The sequence below is a fragment of the Triturus cristatus genome, chromosome 11 (assembly GCF_964204655.1).
Source record: "Triturus cristatus chromosome 11, aTriCri1.1, whole genome shotgun sequence".
Classification (NCBI taxonomy): Eukaryota; Metazoa; Chordata; class Amphibia; order Caudata; family Salamandridae; genus Triturus; species Triturus cristatus.
In genome coordinates this window covers 1,003,737,058-1,003,759,100 of record NC_140594.1, presented here as the reverse complement: position 1 = coordinate 1,003,759,100, position 22,043 = coordinate 1,003,737,058, and the positions used below count along the sequence as shown (strand labels likewise).

The following is a 22,043-nucleotide window of genomic DNA, read 5'->3' as shown; positions in this document are numbered from 1 at the left end:
AAATGCTTTAATGGAACATAGCTATCAGAAATGTTCTACATTTTCATATGTTTCCCCAGTAAAATGTATTTGCAAAGGATATTCGCCATAGATTGCATTGCAGATTACTGATGCAATAGTCATTAAAATTGTTAATACTAATAAAAACAACCTAACCTTTTTTCTAATAATGTAAAAGTAATTTGGATCACTGAACATACTTGTTGCCTGAGCAACCACAGTAGAGTGAATCACATAAAATACATTGACACTTCACCCACATTTTGTTACCATCAAAGTACTACTGGTCGGCAACAACCTTCCCAAAAGGGTATTCTCCATGCCATGAGGCATCCCAATCTTAACTTACACATATTGCTCTAGAGACCCAGTAATACATTAAACAGAATTGTGTAACATCTATATCTATCGAAAGACGAGAGAGAGATCCCAATATTCTTCGTCCGCTCGCAAAGGTGGTCTGTGACTGGCTTGGAGGGCCTTTAAAAATGTCAGCAACGGTTCTTCTATTTAAGACAGACCATGCCCGGACACTCGTTGAAATCTGCATCTGTGATTTATTAGAAGTGATGGCTCCAACCAATAATTACTATCAGAGCGTTTTGGCCAAAGCCTTTTACAGGACCCTTGAGAAGGGCTTCGGATAAAACAAGTTGGGTGGGGAGCAAGTTGCTTGAATTAAATCACTGTTGCAGATTTCAATGAGTGTCTGTGACTTATTTCTTAATTAAAAGACAAAACACACCATTGAAAAGGTATACACAACTTCAAATGTATGCAGAATATATTGACAATTTGAGGTGAGGTATTCTTCCCAATGCTCACTTTTGACATCGCATTAATGTATTCTCTATCAAGGGCATAGAACATGAAGTCACAATCCCTCTCTTAAGAAGACACTTTTCGGATTCCAGGTATTAGTCAACTACTGTACAACCATGTTAATTACTGATTTGGTCAACCACAGAATTAAGGGAATCCAGTTCTGTCTTAATGGCAACCAAAAGAGATCATGTGATTGTGGGTGGAGTCAAGCTTAAAGTGATATCAGTTGTGTGTTCTTTCCCTGCAAAAGGCAGCACCTTAGATGAAATAAAAAGGCACAGGAAACTGGATATATTCTTTGCATTAACCTTCTTCCCTTCTACCCCAAATATTCTGTGGACAAGGAAATTAGCCACCAATTACAAGAAACTTATCAAAGTGTGGTACTCGGGGGATCCCTGGTCATGGAATATCTGGACCACAGCAACAATCTACACTGGTTTCCCCAAAACAAAAGGCTTGGCATCACCATCATGGGGCTGTATGTCTTAATAAAAAAAAGTAAGGTCTCAATATCTGGTTCAAAGAATTCCATTACATTTAACGTGCCTTGAAAGATGCTCAAAGCATCCTGTAGCATGGTCCCAAGATACCACCAGAATAGCCAATCAACTACTAATCAAAGTTTAAGTGGCTAAATTACAAGGTCATGTCACTTGCAGGACAGAGTTTAAAGCTCAAAAATGTTCTCAATTACAAGCGAATACCTTCTGCAATAATGAGACTTTCAGAGCTCCCTTGAAAAACAATGTTTTCTATCCAAACAATCATCTGTCTTCTTAGCTACAATGGGGAAATGGAAGGACAGATTTTTGGGTTAAACAACCTGCACTAAAACTATTTCCTATTTCTCCACTACCTACATTCCGATATTGGGTTTCACTTTGCTACGCCAACCATAGGCATCAACAAACTCTTCCTCTTCCAGAGAGGCACGATCTCCTACCACAATTTATACAATCATAGGTATCTCAACTGCCACATCAATCATACAAAGTCACTATGCCAATGTATCCATGATTGCTTGACAATGTGCTGTGAACAACATACATAGTGACATGTGGAGATACAAAACATAGGAGAAATAAATAAAAAGGTCAAATTATGAAAGAAATGCAAGATAATCTAGACCTTTAGCTTATTCAGAGGAAACAAAATACTCACAGGAAACTGATTAAATTACCTGTAAATGGGATCCATAAAGAATGGGGTGGGCCTGGCATGTTGTAACGATGCATCAGATGCCTTTCGTTGTTCGTGGTCAACTCTTTTTTTTTCACCAAACACGTGATTTCTCCGGGGTTCGGGCTGTTTTGCTTCACTGGCCCTACTTCTGCTGCCCATGCTTAGATCTAGAGGTTGCTCCTGATTTGAGGCTAATGGAGTTGTTGGCTTTGAAGTTACTGGTGAAATAGTCTTTTCATCTTTACGCTTTGTGGTGAGGTCAAATGGAGAGTCCGAGCTTACTTTTTTGATTTTATTTTCTTCACCGGGTGACTGAGGCTCCATTTTTAAAGGAAGCGGCCTCAAGTCTCTTTCTGGAAAAGGGTACATTGACTGAGAGAATGCTGGGAAAAAGGGAAGGGGAAACATTGAAGGGTAAGGTAGAGCACCAACTTTCTTGTCTTGCAGACCCACAAGTCCCGTTGAACCAAAGTATTTTTCCGCAATAGAAGCAATGGCTTTAATGGAGTCATTTACAGCCCCTGACACTGCTGACTGTTCTTCTATCGATGGAGAGAAGACTAAATTATTGTTGTATTCTTTCCTATTATTTAACGATGCTAACTGCCGCAGCGGACTCAGTTTGTTAGTCAACAATTTACCCTTTTCTTTAAATCTCTCCTTTTCACTCTCAATATCACTTTCCAGATCTGAGCCGGATGTAGTTTCCAGATCACTGCCACTTGGGGTACTGACCTCATCAAGGTCACTGCTCTCAGATTGTTCACTGTTTTTTTCATTGGGCCTTTTTTCCTCAGGAGTCCTTTCTTGTTGAGATTCCGTTAACGTGCCTTCACCCGACGAGCCCTTATTACTTAGTGCCTTCAAAATGTCTTGGGAAGCTGGCAGAATCTGGGAATGCGTTGCATTGGAAGTTTGGCTTTTATTAGAATGTTCTGGGCTTGCCAAGCCTTTGATGGGAGAGCTAGTAGATATCAAAGGTGGTCTGTGGTACAGACCCGAAGGGAAGAGGCCTGGAAAGCCAAAGGAAAATCCAGGGGCTGTCGGAAACGTAAGACCCGCAGGATGCCTATTGGCACCAAAATAGTCAGCAAGCCCCATGTTTCCATGATTCATGTTCCCCATAGAAGATTTATCCATGGCGGATGTCCCATGAAGCGAAATACCTTGCCCAAAAAGTCCTCCTGCGGCAAAATGGTTTTTCCCCTCACAAAACCTCCTGTGTTTGTTAAGGGATGACGTAGTGCTAAACATCTGTCCACAGTCCTTGCACTTGATTTGAGTTCTGCAATCAGCATGCATACGCTTATGACGACAAAGGTTCGAAAACTGCGTATAGGACTTATGGCAGACTTCACCTGTGTCAAAAGAAAACAAAAATGTCAGGGATTTCAATTTAAACTATACTGTGCATATAATAAAAATGCTTTACCAAGTTATGTTGTTACTTGTGGCCCTAACCTCAGTGACCAACAAACTACTGTTGTTGCTTGAAAGGTAGACTTTTAACCTGAGAGCTGCCCTGCAACTTTGTACTGCAAAGTTATTCTTCAGGCATACAACATATTACATGAATTTCAAACAAAAAAATAAAGGAGTCCACTAATGGTGTAATAAAAGTTTAATGGAGTGATTTAGCCCAAAACCAATAACAACCAAAATCTTCAAGACAGATTCTTCATGGCAATTGGTTTATTATCAGTAATTCTATTTTAATTTTTTTAAATTTTATTTTACATTGTTGGCACAAACTGCCCTGGTTTTAGTCGATCGGAGCGGTAGTAGAAGAAACACCTTAACTAATATGGTATTTTTACATATGTTGTCCCAGTTATGTGATGTTTGGGTTGGTGATATAGCAGTGAGCCTAGCTGCCTTTATAATAAGTCACACACAGCAGAAATACATCCGTATTAATTCCCTAATAAATAAATATGGATGTTCATTTGAGCTAAATTCACACATGAAAGCTACTGAACAATGTGCATTGTCTACTGAGACATATTCAACAATCTTTTCTCATGATTTCAGAAGAACTGGCAAAGCTGTACAATGGCTCTATTTTAAGCCTGCGAAGGAAGCAGAATTGAATGGATCCCATCCTGCATGGTTGGTTCCCATGAACCACAATCGCATCCTTCGACTTCCACTCACACCAGTGCTTTTTACTAACTTTCCTACACTTGGAAGCCCTGTCCTTGGGAAGCCTCGCCGTGAACCTGCTGTCCTATCTCAAATGTGTACACGGACATCAAACTACTTTAAAAAAAATTATCAAGTGCTAAACAAATGTGCCTGTGTTTATTTACCGTGCAGTCCTGTAGGAGCATCTACCGTGTTATTAATAGTGTGAACGCCTGTGAAATACATAAATTCAAAGAGAAATATTACAGCCAAGACAAAAATAAGACTGACCTTTTATATATTGGCCAGAACAAGAAATTCGAGCATTCCACAGGTTAGCCGATACTTTTCCGGATAATTTTACAGTTAGAGCTAGGAAATTTTGTAGAGAAATTTGCACTGATTATCAGTGTAATTAAGACTTTTGTACTGACTGACCAGTGCAAAAAGGATATTTTTAGGTCATTCGGTGAATGCAAATCCTGGATAAAGTGCTAAAATATTCCATGGAAGTGGTGCAATTGACAAGATCTGGTCAGTTGTACTCATCAACATCACTCATGTTACCATTGCTGTCACTTTTTTAACATCACTATAACACACATGCATACATATTGCATTCAAATTAGTAAAATCAATTGAAACAGTTTATATGTGACTTCCCGGCTTGAAACGGGCGTAAATCTAGTCTTGAAAAAAGCGGGGGCAGGCATGTTTCTAGGTAGAACAGTAAGGGGAAAACATCAAACTTTCATAAGTAAATAGAAAAAGGGTTTCCCTGTTTCTAAAGTTTTTTTTTTTTTTTTTTTTTAATTGATGCACATGCAAAAACCTGCAAAACACCAATGGACAACCGGCAACAAGGCTAATTAATAGGAGTACATTCAGCGGAAGAGCAGACAAATACTTTCTATTTGCATAGATTTGCGTGATGCAAAGAAAAAGTCAGAATTCAGGGTTTGAATAATATCACCGGCTATTCTCTTTGACCATTCCAGGAAATACAATGAAACGGAAGTCAGCTACCTGTGCGAATTCTAGGTGTATTGTACGATTCATACATTTTATTACTATCTAGCGGAAGTAAAAGTTAGCATCCATTTTGCAAAACTTTCTCATGATCGTCTAGGTTACTTTTTTTTTTTTAAGTAGCGATAAAATTTTGAATGAGTGGATATGTACATATACATGTTTTGTAACACCCTTAACCCTGTCTTGAGATGTGAAGCTAGTCGCAAAGAATTCTGGAAACGTCTCAAATGGATATGTTTACACTCCTCTTTGAGTAAACTATTACTGAACAGGAGTTGTGATCAATGTCCCCTCTAATTTTTTCCCCTGTGTGCGGCAGTAAATGGTCTCTGTGCACTGCAGTCAAGGACATGTGCGTCAAAGATATGTGACAGCTCACTAACCAAGCAAGTGCGCTACCAGGATCAGTGGTATTTCTCAGAAGTGAGGTCACTCACCCTTTAACCAAAGACGACACCTCAGGGCTAACTCCCTGTCTGACTTTTCGCCCCTCGGCTGGCATCCATTAAAAAGTCGATAGGGGATGGAAGGACCAGGAGTGGACACGACGGAAAGTTAACTGATCGTTTATTGAGTATCGTATTGCAATTACATTTATATAGCGCGTATTAGTCCTAACGAGGTATTGGAGCGCTTTCTGCCAATCTGCACTTTGTTTGGGAGCAGAGGTAAGTGGTTAAACCAGTGGTTATTTTTGTAAAGGGTTTAGTCGGATTCTCTCGAAGAGATCATTCCATGTCTACATGCCTACTCTAATGTCTTTGAGGTAGATTACAATTAGTATCAGTTAGGTCTGATCATTAGTGAGGATTGGTATAGGAGTTCATGCAGCTAGTCGGTGTAATCAGTTAGACGAGCTACAGCACATTAGGTATTGCTAGGTTGCACGGTCTGATTTGCCAAGAAAGACTGGTTTCAAGCTTTGGGATGAGGTGTGGGCAATTTTAACAAATTCAATAACATTCCTATGCCTCCCCAGGGGAGGCGTAAGTGAGGCGCAACCAGGAGGAATAACTTTATTTCGCCTATTTCTTTTCTTTTTCTAGTCTCCTCTCGTGATTGTTTTTGTGCAGGAAGGTGTCCCTTCCTGCACAAAATCAATCACCCCCACAACGCAGATACCCTTGCACCAAAGCGCAAGGGTGCCTGCATTGGCGCATGGTAGCCCATTGTGTGCCAGCGCAGGGGAAAGGGACAGGGAAGCGCTGCGGCTTGTAGATACAACGCATTCTTGCAGTTTTCTTTTGCTGCACAAGGCTTGCTGCGCTGCCGATCATCAAAATACTGTAAATGAGGCCCATAGTTTTTAAACACGAACCACTAGTGAACTAATAGGTAAGACAGTAGGTGTCCCAGATTGTTTTTTTTTTTTGAATCCGTTTATTGCAATCTCCAGTATATACAAGTATGGGCCTACAACCTTCCGGCCGGCCGCTAGAGTGACAGGAGCACCTGACAAACTTACAAAAGGGCACTTGGCGTTACAGAGAAGCAAATCAGGAGACATCAACGACGTAAGCCACATGACTCTAAGCCCACAATACGGTTTCATTTTATACACACGCAACAACATAGAAAAAACACACCCGCAAGGCAACCCGCAATCGAAGGTAACCACACGTGCTCCTCGAATAAGGGACCCCGACCATCCACAGGAATCTGAAGAGGGGGAAGGGAAACAAGTCCAGGACTGGGGGAACTCTGTGCCCGGGGCTGGGGGAGGGGGTCAACTAGGGGGACGGAGCCGGTGAGGCAGCAGGCAGCAGTGGCGGCTCGCAAATACCCCCGCGGTAGGCGTTCCAGGGGCCCCATATTTTCACCCACGCCCCAGGCTTGCCCCTCGCCACATACACCACCTTTTCTCGGAACATGCACCAATCCATATGTTCTTTCCAGGCCGACACCGCCGGGGGACGCTGGGATCCCCACAGTTGAGCGATGTCACGCTTAGCTATCATATATCCCAGAGTCACCCATCGCGTCTGCGGAACCGAGTAATCAGTTGGTTCCCACACATTCAGCAAGCATCTCCTCGCTTCAGGCAACAGTGCGACATGCGTAACCAGACGCAGGACCTCATGCACACCACGCCAGAATCGCTCCACCTTCGGGCATTCCCACAAAATATGCAAAAAAGTCGCCAAAGCACCACACCCACGCTTACACAACCCATCCTCAGCATAACCCATACGCAGAAGCCTTGGCCCCGTCATGTAAACCCGGTGGAGTATCTTAAGCTGGACGAAGCGAAGGCGAGCCGGTATGGCCACCTCCTTTGGAGAGGCCACCGCGGAAATCCAGTCCTCGTCGTCCAACTCCAGCCCGTCGGCAACCCAAGCCTCACGGAGGCCGGTCAGCAGGCCCGAGCGGTCATTAATCAATTTTTTGTAAATGAGGCAGATCGTGCTATCCGGAACGTGGCCATCCAGCACTCTATCCTCCAGGGGGGAAGACTCCGGGATGGAGGCGGCGTCTGGGAAGACGGAGCCCAGCGCATGACGGACCTGCAAGTACCGAAAGTATTCACTGCCCTGCAGCTGAAACTCCGTCTGCAGCGTCTCGAATGTTTTAAATCCCCCTCTCGTCCAGAGGTCCCCCACTTTACTGATGCCAATCGTGTCCCACTTCTCGAAGCCCTTCGAGGTCCACAGGGAGCCCAACCGCTGAGGCGCATACAACGGCGACGCCCGGGTCAAACGGTCCTTCCACCCCATAGCTGCATTGGCCGCGTGCCACACCCGCACCATGACACGCGTGGGCCCCGTCAAGCGGGGGTCCGGCGCGCCAGAGTAGAGTGCTCGATTGTAGTCGCCACCGGGCAGGAGCATCTTGTCCATTTCAAATGCCGGGTTCAAGGCGGGCCCATAGAGGCCGTGATTAATTGCAGCTAGCTGGGAGGCCCAGTAATACCGCTTAATGTCCGGGAGGGCAATCCCCCCGTCGTACCACGGGAGCGTCAACTTCGCCAGGGCTATACGCGGCCTCCCGTCCCAGAACAGGCGGCGCTGTAGACTCTCCACCTCACGGAAGTAGCGCGCCGGGACTAGGTCCATAGTGTTCTGGAGAGCGTACAGGAAGCGCGGCAACGACATCATCTTAAACAATGCCACCCGGCCGAGCGGCGAAAGCGGCAGGTGCCGCCAGCGCGCGACGTCCTCCTTCAAGCGCTGGAGGGGGGGAAGCAAGTTTCGCTCGTAGCGGGCCGCCGGGTCCAGCGTGATATAGACACCCAGGTACCGAAACCCCTGCGAGGCAATCTGGATCGGACATCCCCGCGGGAAGACGGGAGCCTCCCCGGAAAGCACATAGACACATGATTTAGCCCAGTTGATGACAAGGCCTGAGTTACAGCCAAAGGAGCGCAGGACATCAACCAGGACAATCAGGGATTTGCGCGGGGAGGCTAGGTACAAAAGGATATCATCAGCATAGAGGGACACGCGGTCCTCATACTCAGGGGTCCAACGGAGACCACGGATGGAAGGGTGCCACCGCAGCCACTCCGCCAGGGGTTCCAAGGCCAATGCAAACAGGAGCGGCGACAAGGGGCAACCCTGTCGCGTGCCCCATCCCAGCGCGAACGGGGCCGAGACTCGCCCATTCACTACCACCTGCGCTAACGGGCCCGAGTACAACAATTTGACCCAGCTGATGAATCCCGGTCCAAAACCAAATTTCGCCAGCATCGCCCAAATGTATGGCCATTCGAGCATGTCAAACGCCATGGTGGCGTCTAAGGATGCCAAGATGGCCGGCTCCCGCACAAACGGAACACGCGCGAGCACCCCGTGCAAGCGCCGCAGATTGAGGGCCGTGTTGCGATGGGGGATAAAGCCAGACTGGTCTTGGTGGACCAACTCGCCCACCACGCCGACCAGCCGGTTGGCAAGCACCTTGGCAAGGATTTTGGGCTCCGCATTCAAGAGCGAGATAGGCCGATAGGAGGTAACCCGGTCTCGGGGTTTCCCCTCCTTGTGGATCACCACGATTGTAGCCAGACGTTGGTCCGGCGGGAGGGAGCCCCGCGAGTGGGCCGCAAGGAACATCGCGCGGAGGTGGGGTGCCAGTACGTCCGGTCGCAGCTTATACAACTCGATAGGGATGCCGTTCGGGCCCATGGCCTTGCCAGATGCAACCGAGCGTATAGCGAGGGCAATTTCGTCCGAGGTAGGAGCAGCATCCAACGACTCCCTGTCCTCCACCGAAAGGGAGGGCAGCGCGATATCTCGAAGCAGGGCATGAGAATCCGCCTCCGAGCAGGGGGAGACTGGGGAATACACCTCGCGGAAATAATCCGCGAAGCAAGAAACAATGTCTTCTGGCTCGGTGACACGTACACCATCCATCCTCTCAATCAGCGGAACCACACGACTCGCTCTCTCCTTTTTATCCAACCACGCAATCAATTTACCAGCCTTATCACCCACATCATACAGTCGCCCCTGTTGCTCTCTACTGAGGCCCCTGGCTGCCTCCGTGACGAGGGCCCTATAGGCCGCTTGCTTAAGGTGTAGAACATGCAGTGCAGCATCCGTCACCCCACTCCCCAAATCACCCTCTAGTTCAGTAATTTCGGCCTCCACTCGGGTCACCTCCTCCTGCTCGCGCCTCCGGGCATGGGATATGAAGGAGAGGGCCTCCCCCCTAATAACTGTCTTGAAGGCCTCCCAAAGGGAGACAGCCGAAGGGACAGACCCCACATTCTCCTCGAAATACCGCTGCAAGGATTTAATCAAGTCAGCGCGAATAGTGGGGTCGCGCAGATACCAGGCATTAATTGGAGCTACCCTGCCCTCCCCCCTCGGGAGGACACCGAAGTGCAACAGGAGCGGGGAGTGATCTGAAATACCCCGCGCCAGATGGCGCACCTCTCCCACCCTCCCAGCATAGGCCGCAGGGACAAGGATATGATCAAGCCGTGAGAGGCTACCATGGGCACCCGAATGGAAGGTGTATTGCAGCTGCGTGGGATGTTTTAAGCGCCAGCAGTCCACCAATCCCAATGTATCTAAAAGGCCGGACAGCCACGCCTGCGCCCGGGGGAGGTCCCTAGGGGGGTGACGATCCATAGTCCCAGAAACCACCGCATTGAAATCCCCCCCAACCACCAGAAGCCCCCCCGGAAGGTCAAGGAGGAGGCGCCCCAGGTCCGCAAAAGTGGTAGACTGTAGCCCCGGTGGGACATACACTGAAACAAAGACAACCACTTTGCCCTCCATTCTCCCCACCAAGGCAATGTAGCGTCCCCTCTCATCATGGCGCACCTCATCTATTTCCAGCGGGAGCGAGTTCTAAACCATGATGCCCACCCCCCGCGAGCCAGACGTGAAGCCCGAGTGGGCCACCAAACGATAGCCACGCCGATTCATGGCAAAGAAGGAATTACCAATAAGGTGTGTCTCCTGCAGGAAGACCACATCTGGCGAAATTCGTTTCAGATACTGCAGGACCACACCTCGCTTAATCCTATCCCCCAGTCCATTAACGTTCCAAGACAACAAAGTCAAGTCCCTACCCCCCCATCACATACAGAAGCCATCATTCGTCCCCCCGAGAGCACCTCAAAAACACCAATACAGTAAAGGGTTTGCCTTGCGGTAAAAACGAACAACACCCCACCCCAACCCACCCGTCCCAACAGAACTCCCCCCTCCCTGCACCCCTGCATGAGCCCGAACAGCCCCCCCAAAGTGCAGTGTGCCTGTCGCCCCATAGACGAAAACACTAACTAGTCCCCCAGAGGAGGAGGGAAAGCCCCCAAGAGACCCCGTACGACCTCCACGGGAGGGGAACTTACACAATCAGTCAATGATAACAATAATGTTGTCCAGAGCAAGGCCTACTATTAGTCCCTCAGTCCTGATCCGGCAAGCCCTCCCCACCAACCGCGCCCCCCCCACCCCCCCGGCCCCGGTCCCCGGGCAAAGTGTCCAACCAGTCCCCGGCCGCCTCGGGACGATCAAAAAAGTGCGTGCGGCCATCCACCTCTACCCTCAACTTCGCTGGAAAAAGCATCGCATACTTGAGGTTCAGGTCCCGTAGGCGACGTTTGACTCCGAGAAAACTCAGTCTCTGCTTCTGAACCGCCGGAGTAAAATCAGGATAGAAGTTTACGTCCATATTGTCGAGTCTGACCGGTCCTTGTTGCCTAGAAGTCTGCAGGATAGCGTCTCTGTCCCGAAAGTTGAAGATCCGGGCAATGAGAGGCCTCGGAGGGGCTCCGATCTTAGGTCTCCCTCCGGGGACCCTGTGGGCACGTTCCACTGCGAAGAGTTTACTCAGCCCCCGGGGCTGGAGACGGGTGAGGATCAGGTCCTTCACAAACAGATCCGCCGCCTCCTCCTCACGTCCCTCCGGCACCCCGACAATGCGAACATTGTTCCTCCGGGCCCGACCCTCGGAATCTTCCAGTCGACGATCCATCAGGGCGCTCGCCTGGCCCAGTCGGCGCACCTCCTTTTGGAGGGCCGCCACGTCCGTTGTGAGGCCCGAGGTGGTGTGGGCCAAAGAGTCGACCCGGTCATTCGTCTTGGACAGATCGGCCCTCACCAGGCCCACATCCACGAGGACCGAGTCAATCTTTTGCGCCAGAGTGTCAAAGCGCTGGTCCACTGAGGCCTTCATCTCGGCGATGGCGCCCATGACGTCCCGGAGGGTCAGATCCTCGGGCAAAGCAGGGGCATCAGTCGGGCCAACAGGGGACCTACGCGGCGCCTCTGGAGATCCCTTCTGGAGGGTGTAGCGGTCCATGTTGTTAGACTGAGGGGCTGCGCCACGGCGGGTCGATTTCACCTTTGCCCGGTCGCCATCTTGTTTCGTGGACATGGCTCCAGTCCCCAAATCGTGCCAATCTCCTTGAAAAGGGCTGACAGACCGGTTCACGGGCTCCGGGGGAGGGCGACCACAGCTCCGAAGGGCGGATCACAGCTGGCGGGCCGGCAGGGCACCCCGATGAAGTCACACCACCGCACGCCGCCTCGCGACCCTACCTCGCTTGGCAGCAAGGAGGGCGCGAAAGCGAAAGTGAAAGTGCGGGGTACGCGAATCGCCCAGCCTCGCCCGCCGCTGTTGCGGGTCGATTTCACCTTTGCCCGGTCGCCATCTTGTTTCGTGGACATGGCTCCAGTCCCCAAATCGTGCCAATCTCCTTGAAAAGGGCTGACAGACCGGTTCACGGGCTCCGGGGGAGGGCGACCACAGCTCCGAAGGGCGGATCACAGCTGGCGGGCCGGCAGGGCACCCCGATGAAGTCACACCACCGCACGCCGCCTCGCGACCCTACCTCGCTTGGCAGCAAGGAGGGCGCGAAAGCGAAAGTGAAAGTGCGGGGTACGCGAATCGCCCAGCCTCGCCCGCCGCTGTTGTTCACTTTGTCTCCGGATCGCCCCACAACTCCAATCCGGGGGGCCGGCGTGGAGAAGGCCGCAAACCTCAATCGATGCTCCCGCCGGTGTCCGAGGTCCGATTTGGAAACGGAAAACGGGTGGCACCTCAGCTCGGTCTCACGAACACAGTCCCCTCATCTAGGACAGGATATAGTCAGGATTTATGCAGGAGGTCGCGGAGGTCCTCGGGAGCCTCGCACCTACGTGGCCATCTTGGTTGCGCGCTAGGCTCCTCCCCCCAGATTGTTAAAGAGCAACATTATAGTCCATTAAATTCCACACAATAGGTTTTTGTACAACTGGTAAAACTCACATATTTGAAAGTGCTTTCAAATGCAGCAAAGAAGAAGAAGGAGTTTTGGTGAAATAAAATATTTCCCTAAGATCACACAAGTTAAGCAGGGAAGCTAGGATTTTAGCAGGTGTTACTCTCTACAAATCAGCCACTAAACGTGCATCTATATGTCTTTACTCTTTAATGCCAATGCTTTGATTTAACCTCAGTGTGCATTTTCCTGCAGTTTTTATTTAGGGCAAGGCATTGGAACATTTTACATGAGCACAGGTTTCATTGTTTTTGTAAATGGGAAGATTAAGTGATGTGCCCAGAATCACAAGATGTTGAGTGCTGCCGAGAATCGAGCTTGGTTCATCAGCTCCAAAGTCGGCAGCTCTGGCCCTAAGACCGCAGAAGACACAAGGAATCAGGTTTGAAAGGGCTTCTAAAGATCTAAGTGCATCGACATAAGAATGCACTTCACACCAGCAGGACAGCAGACTGCAATGGTAACAGCTGTCTGACTCTGAAGTCATACTTTCCTCTTCCAGAGGCCCCCATTAGAAAGAACAGATGCCCCCATATGGAAGAGCAGGTGTACTGCTCCTATGACAGCGCGCACCAAGGAAAAGCTTTCTTCAGTGTTAATGATTTAAAATGCTTGGGAAGTCTTTCTCTTGAAGCGCGCTCCAGCAGTGTCCCGCGCGCCTGCAAATAGTAGGGTGTGCTACAGGGCACATAGGGTGTGATTAAGCATGTCCAGGACTTTGAGTGGGCCTGGTGCTCAGCACTGGCAGTTCTTAAAAGTAGGTGCCGAGACGGGTCCCTATCGGGCTCTCCACTTTTGCACTCACCCACAGGGTGAAAAAATACCTCAAGGCCTTGAAGGCATCTTCAAAGAGACTCATAGTTCTTTCACAGTCTCTCCATTTCAGAACTGAAGCATTTTCAATATTATATACAACAAACCCATAGTTGTTTATTTATCTTACACACCTAACAACCATTGACAAAGCCAATTATCCTGGCTTGTTGTAGGTATAATGTTACTTGTTGTATTGATGCAATGATAAACAGTCAAATACTAGTGGGCGGCATACTATGCTAAGCACATATTTTTAGCTTGCGAGTTTAAGCCACGCCCCCAATTGCACTGGCCACACCCCTTTGAGAGACACCTCAGTTTTTTCATCCCACTTAAAGCCCTGAGCATGTCAGATATGGTGGACCACCTACCCGACTGAACTCTAACCACCTCTGTTCTCATTATTCAGCATTTCTGACACCCTTTAGATCTCTGGAAAGCAAAAGGTGACTTGTACTTCCCTATAAACACCGTAAGAGCAATATACCATCTAATGCCGAGGCCAGGTTTACTGTACACACAGGCACTTCCTATTGCAATTTCAAATTCGCTATAGGGCCATGTTCTGCAACATTCCTCTGCAACAGATTCAGCTACTTGCTAGTGTCGAAGAGAACCATTTTAGACATATTAAATCAACCTTATATCGGATTGCATTCTAAGCTTGTTTGGGCTTTAATTTGGTTTTATTTTCTCTGCTGGTACATTCAATAAGGATTTAAACATCCTCTGTGATGATCAGTCCTCCATTTTATTATTTTATCTGAATGACAAAGGCAGCCACCAGGGAGTTTAGTTCCCCTCGCTTGGCACTTAAACAAAATAAATAACCAACATTCAGCTTTCGTGCTTATAAGAATTGCTCTGTGTTTAGAGGAATCTATATCCAGTGCTTAATTTGAACAAACGTAAGTGCCAGGGCCTGCACCACCCACCGCCAATGACAGCACCAACACCACTACTAACCATCACACTCCTTCACATGTGACAATTCAGACTGTTTGAAGCCCCCAAAGCTATAAGAACGGCTTGGGCGGCAGGTGTTTGTTGTTTTTAATGCATATAGAATTGATAAACAACTGTTCTGCTCATCTCTAAATTACACAAATAGCTCCACCCTGTGGCAGGCGTGCTCAGTCCTGGTGTTGATAAGTGCTGGTGCCGAACAACGGAAACCAGTAGCTCAAATTAACCACTGTCTATACCTATGTATCTCAAGTAAAACAGGGAGTATTATGTAATAATAGGCACTCTTTTAGGTACTGAGTTAATAGTTTCAAACATGTTTTATGTGTTCCAGCAGAGAAAAGTAAAAAAAATAAGTACGAAAGCTCAGAGCCCTATCTGATATAAGGTTGCTTTTTAAAAACATATACATATATGCATATATACATATATGTATATACATATATGTATATACATATATGTATATACATATATATATATATATATATATATATATATATATATATATATATACATACACATACACACACACACACACACTGAAGAAGGCGATGCGCAGAAACGTGTTTGCGACAAAGTGAATAAATCCTAACGTGGCTTTAACCCCCCCCCCCTCCTCCACCCTGTGAGTGCCGGGCTTTCCTTCAAGTTGAGATAATTTATCAATGTAATTTATTGGGGAAATTAGATTGATTTCAAGGTATTCCTTATGCAAAACACCTTTACCAGAAAGGCTACCATGTGCCATGTTTAACACTCACCGCCTAGAGTGACAGCACTGACCAATCACTGTGTTTCACAATAATAAACATATCTCAAATGTCATTTTCTATAATCAAAAAAAATGGCAGTCCGCCAACAGCTTTCCTGCAAGTCTACCACGTCGCCTTCCGTCACGTGGCCACCACTGACCACAATACCCCAGGTGCACGGGTTCATCTGTCGCTTAGGGCAGTCGGTGCAGTGGTTTTCTAAGAACTGGAGAAGAAGCTGGCAGTTAGGCCTGCATATTTTAAACTTATTAAACAGATTAGGCGCCATTTTGAATGCGTTCAGCCTATTACAGCATGTGGTTTCCATTAAAAAAAAAGTGCAGAATTTGCTAAGACAGTGAGCGATTACTTTTGGGCTGCTAAGTTTTTCACTCAGGCTTGGGCACTGCGCTGTAACAAGAGACAGTTGCCATAAACAAGCCAGTAGGTGAAACCGTTGTGTGTGGGCTTTTGTTGAAAAACAGATATCAACTCCAAGTGAAAAAAAACGCACAGACCGACACATGATCTTTCAATTCTCCAGCACTGCAATTACATGGCTATTAGACATAATTGCTCCATGGTTTTCTGCCCATCACACCACGTTAGAAGAAACCATTTGAGAGAGTATTACACTGCAAATGGTTTGTTAGTTTCCTCGAGTTTGAAGAACAGCAGCGGTTCATTAGATTGTCGAAGTTTTTTTTAAACATTAGCAAAAAAAAAAAAAAAAAAAGCAGTTTATGGTTGTGTTCACATCAAGAGCATTATGGTTTCTGTGCAAAATATTTTTGTCTTCAACGTGGATAAAAAGGCTTGTATTAACTACAAGTCCATGCATATCAATTCCCCATCTAGAGGTTATACATGTATAGGTTAGTAAAGCAACATTTCTAGAATAGCATAAGCACCCTTAGATATACATTTATGCCATGAAAGGAGCTAAAGTTTGATAACTATACACAGCCCCTGCTGGCAGCTGCCGTACTTTAAAGAATTTCCTCTTTGACAGTGAACGGCTGGCCGTGCTGTCACGCAGGGAGCTGGGGCCAATCTATGTGGTTTGTCAAAATACTCAAAGAATGGTCTTTGAGCCCTGCACCTATGACAATTAACATTTAAGTTTTTTTATTCTTACAGTTCATTATGGCTAATCAATTTCTTTCTCCTTCTCTGATTTCCCAAAAAAGGCAGCAAAGTCCTAAACCGTCACAGGCAGTTGCAAGCAGTCTCCATTCATGCAAGCCAGTCTAGCTGTCTGATACTGAAAGGGTTTCAATGGTCCAGGTACTTTTTGGTACAGGTGCGTAAGCAATGTTTTTGTCATTTCTTGCACAAGCACTGTTGCACAAAAAACTGTAATGCACCACGTGAAAATGTATATATAATGCACTTAATGATGGTTATGTGTTAACACAGAAGAAAAACATGTAAGTTGTGCACGAGCTTGTACACGGCTCTTTATGCAAGTGTGAACCACTAGCGTCTTGGATTGAACTCAACCCTGCAGCCAATTCCCACACTCAAACACCTTATTTTCCAGCTTTGATGGTTTGCTCATTTGCTTTTAACAAAAAGAACAATTGATGGATGTAATGCCGAACAATGTCACACACTCACCCCCAGTACAAAGATTTAGGCCAAAATCCAATGTTCTGTTGCTCACCACCCCAATTTGGATGTTGCCATTCGTAAATCAGTCTTGACTCTGCTCACCATGGGACAGTCCAGCCGAACTGCTTGGCCAGTTCCTCCCTGGACCAGAAACAAGTATCCTAGGACTGGTTTCCGGGTATCACCCCTCATCAGTGAGGATGGCTTAAATCCAGTGGCATGACGAGCACGGGACCCACTGGATAAATGTTTGACATTGCTCAGCATTCCACCCATCAATTGTTCTTTTTGCAATTGTTACCCAAGTGGGAAGGGTATGCCCAGACGTGGGTCCCGGCTCTCCATGCCACTGGAGTCAAGCTAACCTAGCTGATGAAGGGTGATATCCCAAAACTGGTCCCAGGATGCTCGCTTCCGGTCCAAGGAGGACCTGGCCTGGAAGTTCAGGCTGGAGTGTTCCCATGGGGAGCAGGGTCAAGACTGATTTGCATATGTCTGGATCCAAACTGGAATGGCATGGTGAGCAAAAAACAATAGATTTAGGCCCAGATCTCTGACTTGAGGGGGACTATCTGACAGTGTTCAGGATTCAGTCCATCAATTGTTCTTTTTGCATTTTCCTTTAACAGTTGAGATCACAAAATAATTGATTGTATTTAAATTATTGACTGATTTACACCATGGTCAGACTGAAAACAAATTAGGAGGTTTGTGGAAAAGGTATTGCTTCAGCACTCACCCTTTTAATCTTCAATTAGGAAGTGTGAGAAGAAAGGCTCAGTTTTCAAAAACTGCAGTGGTAGAGAAAAACATAATATATGCATCCCGCGTCGTGCTCACCCAGGGCAGCTCTCTTATTCTCCCCACCCCAGCTCGATTTCTGACTCACTAGAGAAACTGGACTCTCTCACTGTTAACATCTGATTCTTAACTAATAGCCCAGATTACTTTAACTTACGCCCCCGGTTTCTCATCATACCAAACACTCTGATCTCAGGTTCTCCAGTGGAAGCCTGCACATGTATGTAGTGGAGTCTGTATTCTCCACAATTCAAACACCGAACAGAAAACATAACAAAACCTAGATTCCTTCCTCCTGCACTGTCTATACTGAACCACTTTTCTTCCAAAAGAGTCCTCTTTGCTCAGTCTCCCCATCTATCATTTAAACTCTTCACTTTTTCTCCCCCTTACTCTCCACGTTTTACCCTAAGCCTCTGCACTTCAAAAGTTACTCTATTTATAGAAACCCCACACATCAGCCAGCATGCCTAGGACATGATGGTGAATGACGCGGCAGCTTTGGTTATTCATTCTTTAGAAAATTCTGCAACATTAAACTTTGCTAACCAGGAAAGGAAATCCTGAAAATCTCGTCAGGGTCATGTTATTCTGAATCTACCACATTTTTAAACACCAGCTATGTGTAGATTCCCAGGGTGGTTTTATCTGCGTAGGTTTTTAATGTAATTCCGAAACCGGTCCCAGGATGCTTGTTTCCGGTCCAGGGAGGACTTGGCATGGCAGTTCAGGTACTATGAGCCCACTTCACTGGTAGACAATTTGTCACTGAAAATACAGATACATACAATACGACACTAAATCTTGGGGGGGGGTGAGGTGGGTTAGAGTGATAGGCAGATACTTTACAGGGTCGATGTTGGAGATTTTATATTTTATTTATTGGGATATCCATTTAGACAATGCAAATATCAAAGCTTATAATAATAATTCCGATTGGTAAAGCGCAAAAGTATCACCCTTGAGGGTTTCAGGGGGCTGGGGGTCCGTCGGGGAGATTAAGTGAGCGAATGCCCAGAGTCACATGATATTGAGCAGAACTGCCACCGGGGATCGACCAGCGAGCCTCGCGCCACGGAGTCAGCCGCTCTGGCCTCTGCGCCACACCTCTCCCTCCAAGCCACATATTGATTAGGCTTCCTTCTTTAAGAACTTAAGTTTGTATAATTTTTTATACATAGCCCCATGTTTTAGCCTGAACCACATGTATAACAATTCGTTTACCAATAACAGCTTATACAGGTACCAGACAGGACAACAGTTAGTAAACTATCCATCAAACACGGAGTGTGCTTTTAGTGGGCACTCTTCGTAGCAAACTGGAGAAACTTACATATGAAGGGCTTGACACTGCTGTGAATGTGCTTGTGCTGCTTAAGACCAGATGAGGTGGCAAACGTTTTGCCGCACTCCGGGCAAGCATGGGCGCGAGCTCCAACGTGCTGAGAACGAATATGCCTCTGTAGGTTGCTGGGGTCAGTGAAAACCTGCTAGGAAATGAGTACCGATTAGTCAATAAGGCAAGCAACATAGCATTCATGGTCATATTTTAATGCCTAAACTTTTACCACTGGTCTAATATTTGTTCATCTTCATCAGGACCAATAAAAACAACCCCCCCTGCGAACGAACCTAGGGCATTTACACCAAACAGTCTGCACAATTTTCTACCAAAATTAAAGACATGCACATTTTTTTCTACCAGGAGCCAATTATCTGCAACACAATTTCATCCAAGAAATGAGAACAATACCATTTGATTCAGACAAAAATATATATATATCTTTTCAGGAGAAAAAACAACATCTATGAGAAAATGTTCTATTTTTGAATGCAAAAGAAAACTTAACATCCCAATCCAGAATCCACTGAATGTGCCCCAAATTTACAGTACGTCGATTCTGAGGATCTGCAAATTGTAAGTTTGCACATTGTAGCATTTAGCCCCAAATGAGGACTTGAACAATACAATACTGACAAGTCTCATCCACTAAAGAACCCTCCTCAGCCACACTCTATCCCCTGCAGACCTCTCTCCCCGACCAATTCACATCAACCACAGGCTCCATTCCTTAGATCTTCCCAATCCCCACCATTCCTCTGAATGCCCATCTTCTCGCGCTTCACATCTACCACCCTCTTCATGGGCACCATATAAATCAGATTTATTTAACATAGGTCCAAAAGGTCAGATCCATGCCACATATTCAGGATTCTATGTGGGGTTTCTTATGTAAAGATCATTAACATCCAGCATGGTCCAAGCACTACTTGTCTAAGAAAAGAGGGGCCCCTTCTTAACCAAAGGAGTAGGGCACTGTGAAGTAAATGAGAAAGGTATCCTTTGGACATGGTAATTAAATGCAAACGATAGTTCTTCCACGAGTAACCTCATTCAGACCCTATAATCACATTCATTCGTCCATGCCGAGGAAGATTGGAATACATATAATCAGAGAATACACAATACAAGATTATAGACTTATAAAAGTCTGACTTCACAGATTAATTTATTAGTTGTTCAACATAGAATAAAAACAAAGAAATTGTTTCATACACACAATAATTCAACATAAGAACCCTATAGTTTTGAATAAAAACAGAAGACCCAAGTTCATAAAAATACAAATTCACAGTCACTAAAAACCATTAAAAATGAGAGTCACTAATACAGACAAATACAATATGTCATAAGGAATATTACACATCCGTGATAACAATATATAGGACGTAGAACCAGGTACTTTCGTGCTTAGTGCTCGTTAACTATCGCCCATGTGAACAGATTTGTGTAGAAGAATAGGCGTCGACGCGTTTCGATGGCTAAATTATATCTCCATCTTTTTCAAGACCAAACTCTTGACTCTCATGCAATGATTAAAAAGAACGAGGGACTTGCACAATAGCCAAGTCTGTACCTCTTCTTATTTAGGCAAGCTACCATCCATACATTAGGCCAGTAGTTTTCTTAAAGGAAAGACTCCTGTAAGTAGTCTGAGTAGCCCTATGGTTAGTGTTCCATTTCTTTGGGCTTTTATTCCCTTTTTTCCCCTTTTTTTATCCTTATTTATAAAATGTCACTGTTATGGTCCAATTGAATTATAAGAAACCATATACGGTATATAGAACAATCTTAAAGTGGAACACTCGCGATTTCAAATCTGCACCTCCTACGTGTTTCTTGGCTATCTTGCCATCATATTTATTTGGTTTCTTTGTAGGGATATCGCTGCGTGGTTTCCCTCTTATAATTAGGGTTTTACTCGTAAATGTCCCCGTGTGTGGTCGGCAAGGAAAAAAATCAGCACTAAAACTATAGGGTTCTTATGTTGAATTATTGTGTGTATGAAACAATTTCTTTGTTTTTATTATATGTTGAACAACTAATAAATTAATCTGTAAAGTCAGACTTTTATAAGTCTATAATCTTGTATTGTGTATTCTCTGATTATATGTATTCCAATCTTCCTCGACATGGACGAATGAATGTGATTATAGGGTCTGAATGAGGTTACTTGTGGAAGAACTATCGTTTGCATTTAATTACCCGGTCCAAAGGATACCTTTCTCATTTACCAAGCACTACTTGGCCAACCCTTGGGCATCTGTAATATACCCAGTCATGCCAGCCTTATGGCCCGGTGAGTAAATGTTCCCTGATGAAATTTGCTTCGCGTTCAGTTCATGAGTCGCACTCCTGGCAATGCCAGCTCAGGCTTAAACCCTAACGATGCTGTACAGTTAGAAACACTATACTCAATACATATTCATCTTATTATTATTATTAGCATCTGGCACCCTGACAAGCATCATTGCTGCAGAACCTGAGTAACCATAGAAAAGACGGTCCTTCAGTATTGTAGATGGGCCTGTAAGGTTTTGGTGCATAAAAGTTTAGCTCTTGTTTTGGTCCACATACACTGACTCCATCCTGTTAGCTGTCATATGTCAGAGATACTAGGGCTACAGAAACAAGGTGTTCTTCCCTTTGTGTACTTACCATGACCACCCAACAGACCACAGAAATGATTCCGTCACAGAAGCAGGGGTAGGTTAATAAATGGTCCCTATAAAGCACAGAGATCTCTCTCACGCATGCATATAAAGACATTAGGGTTGAGTGCACCACAACTTGAGGACTAGGATTATGCACTTTGGTTTGGAGAAAGGCTGCAGGGCCCACTTCGCTCTCTGGAGCTCTCATGTTCTCCCATACT

The 22,043-nt window shown here is 46.0% G+C and overlaps 1 protein-coding gene across 11 annotated transcripts in view; it reads right to left on the bottom strand.

The window, feature by feature from the left end:
• The window catches only part of MECOM (MDS1 and EVI1 complex locus), a 128,663-nt gene that overhangs the window by 55,152 nt on the left and 51,468 nt on the right, over positions 1-22,043 (bottom strand). For 8 of the 11 annotated variants that reach the window (XM_085635148.1, XM_085635151.1, XM_085635152.1 and 5 more), the window contains exons 6-7: positions 19,160-19,316; positions 2,009-3,368 (exon numbers count right to left, since the gene is read on the bottom strand). In XM_085635148.1, the coding sequence (XP_085491274.1) occupies positions 2,009-3,368; positions 19,160-19,316 (1,517 nt within the window). The remainder of the gene's footprint in view (positions 1-2,008; positions 3,369-19,159; positions 19,317-22,043) is intronic. The other 3 variants (XM_085635150.1, XM_085635154.1, XM_085635159.1) reach the window with 1 other exon arrangement.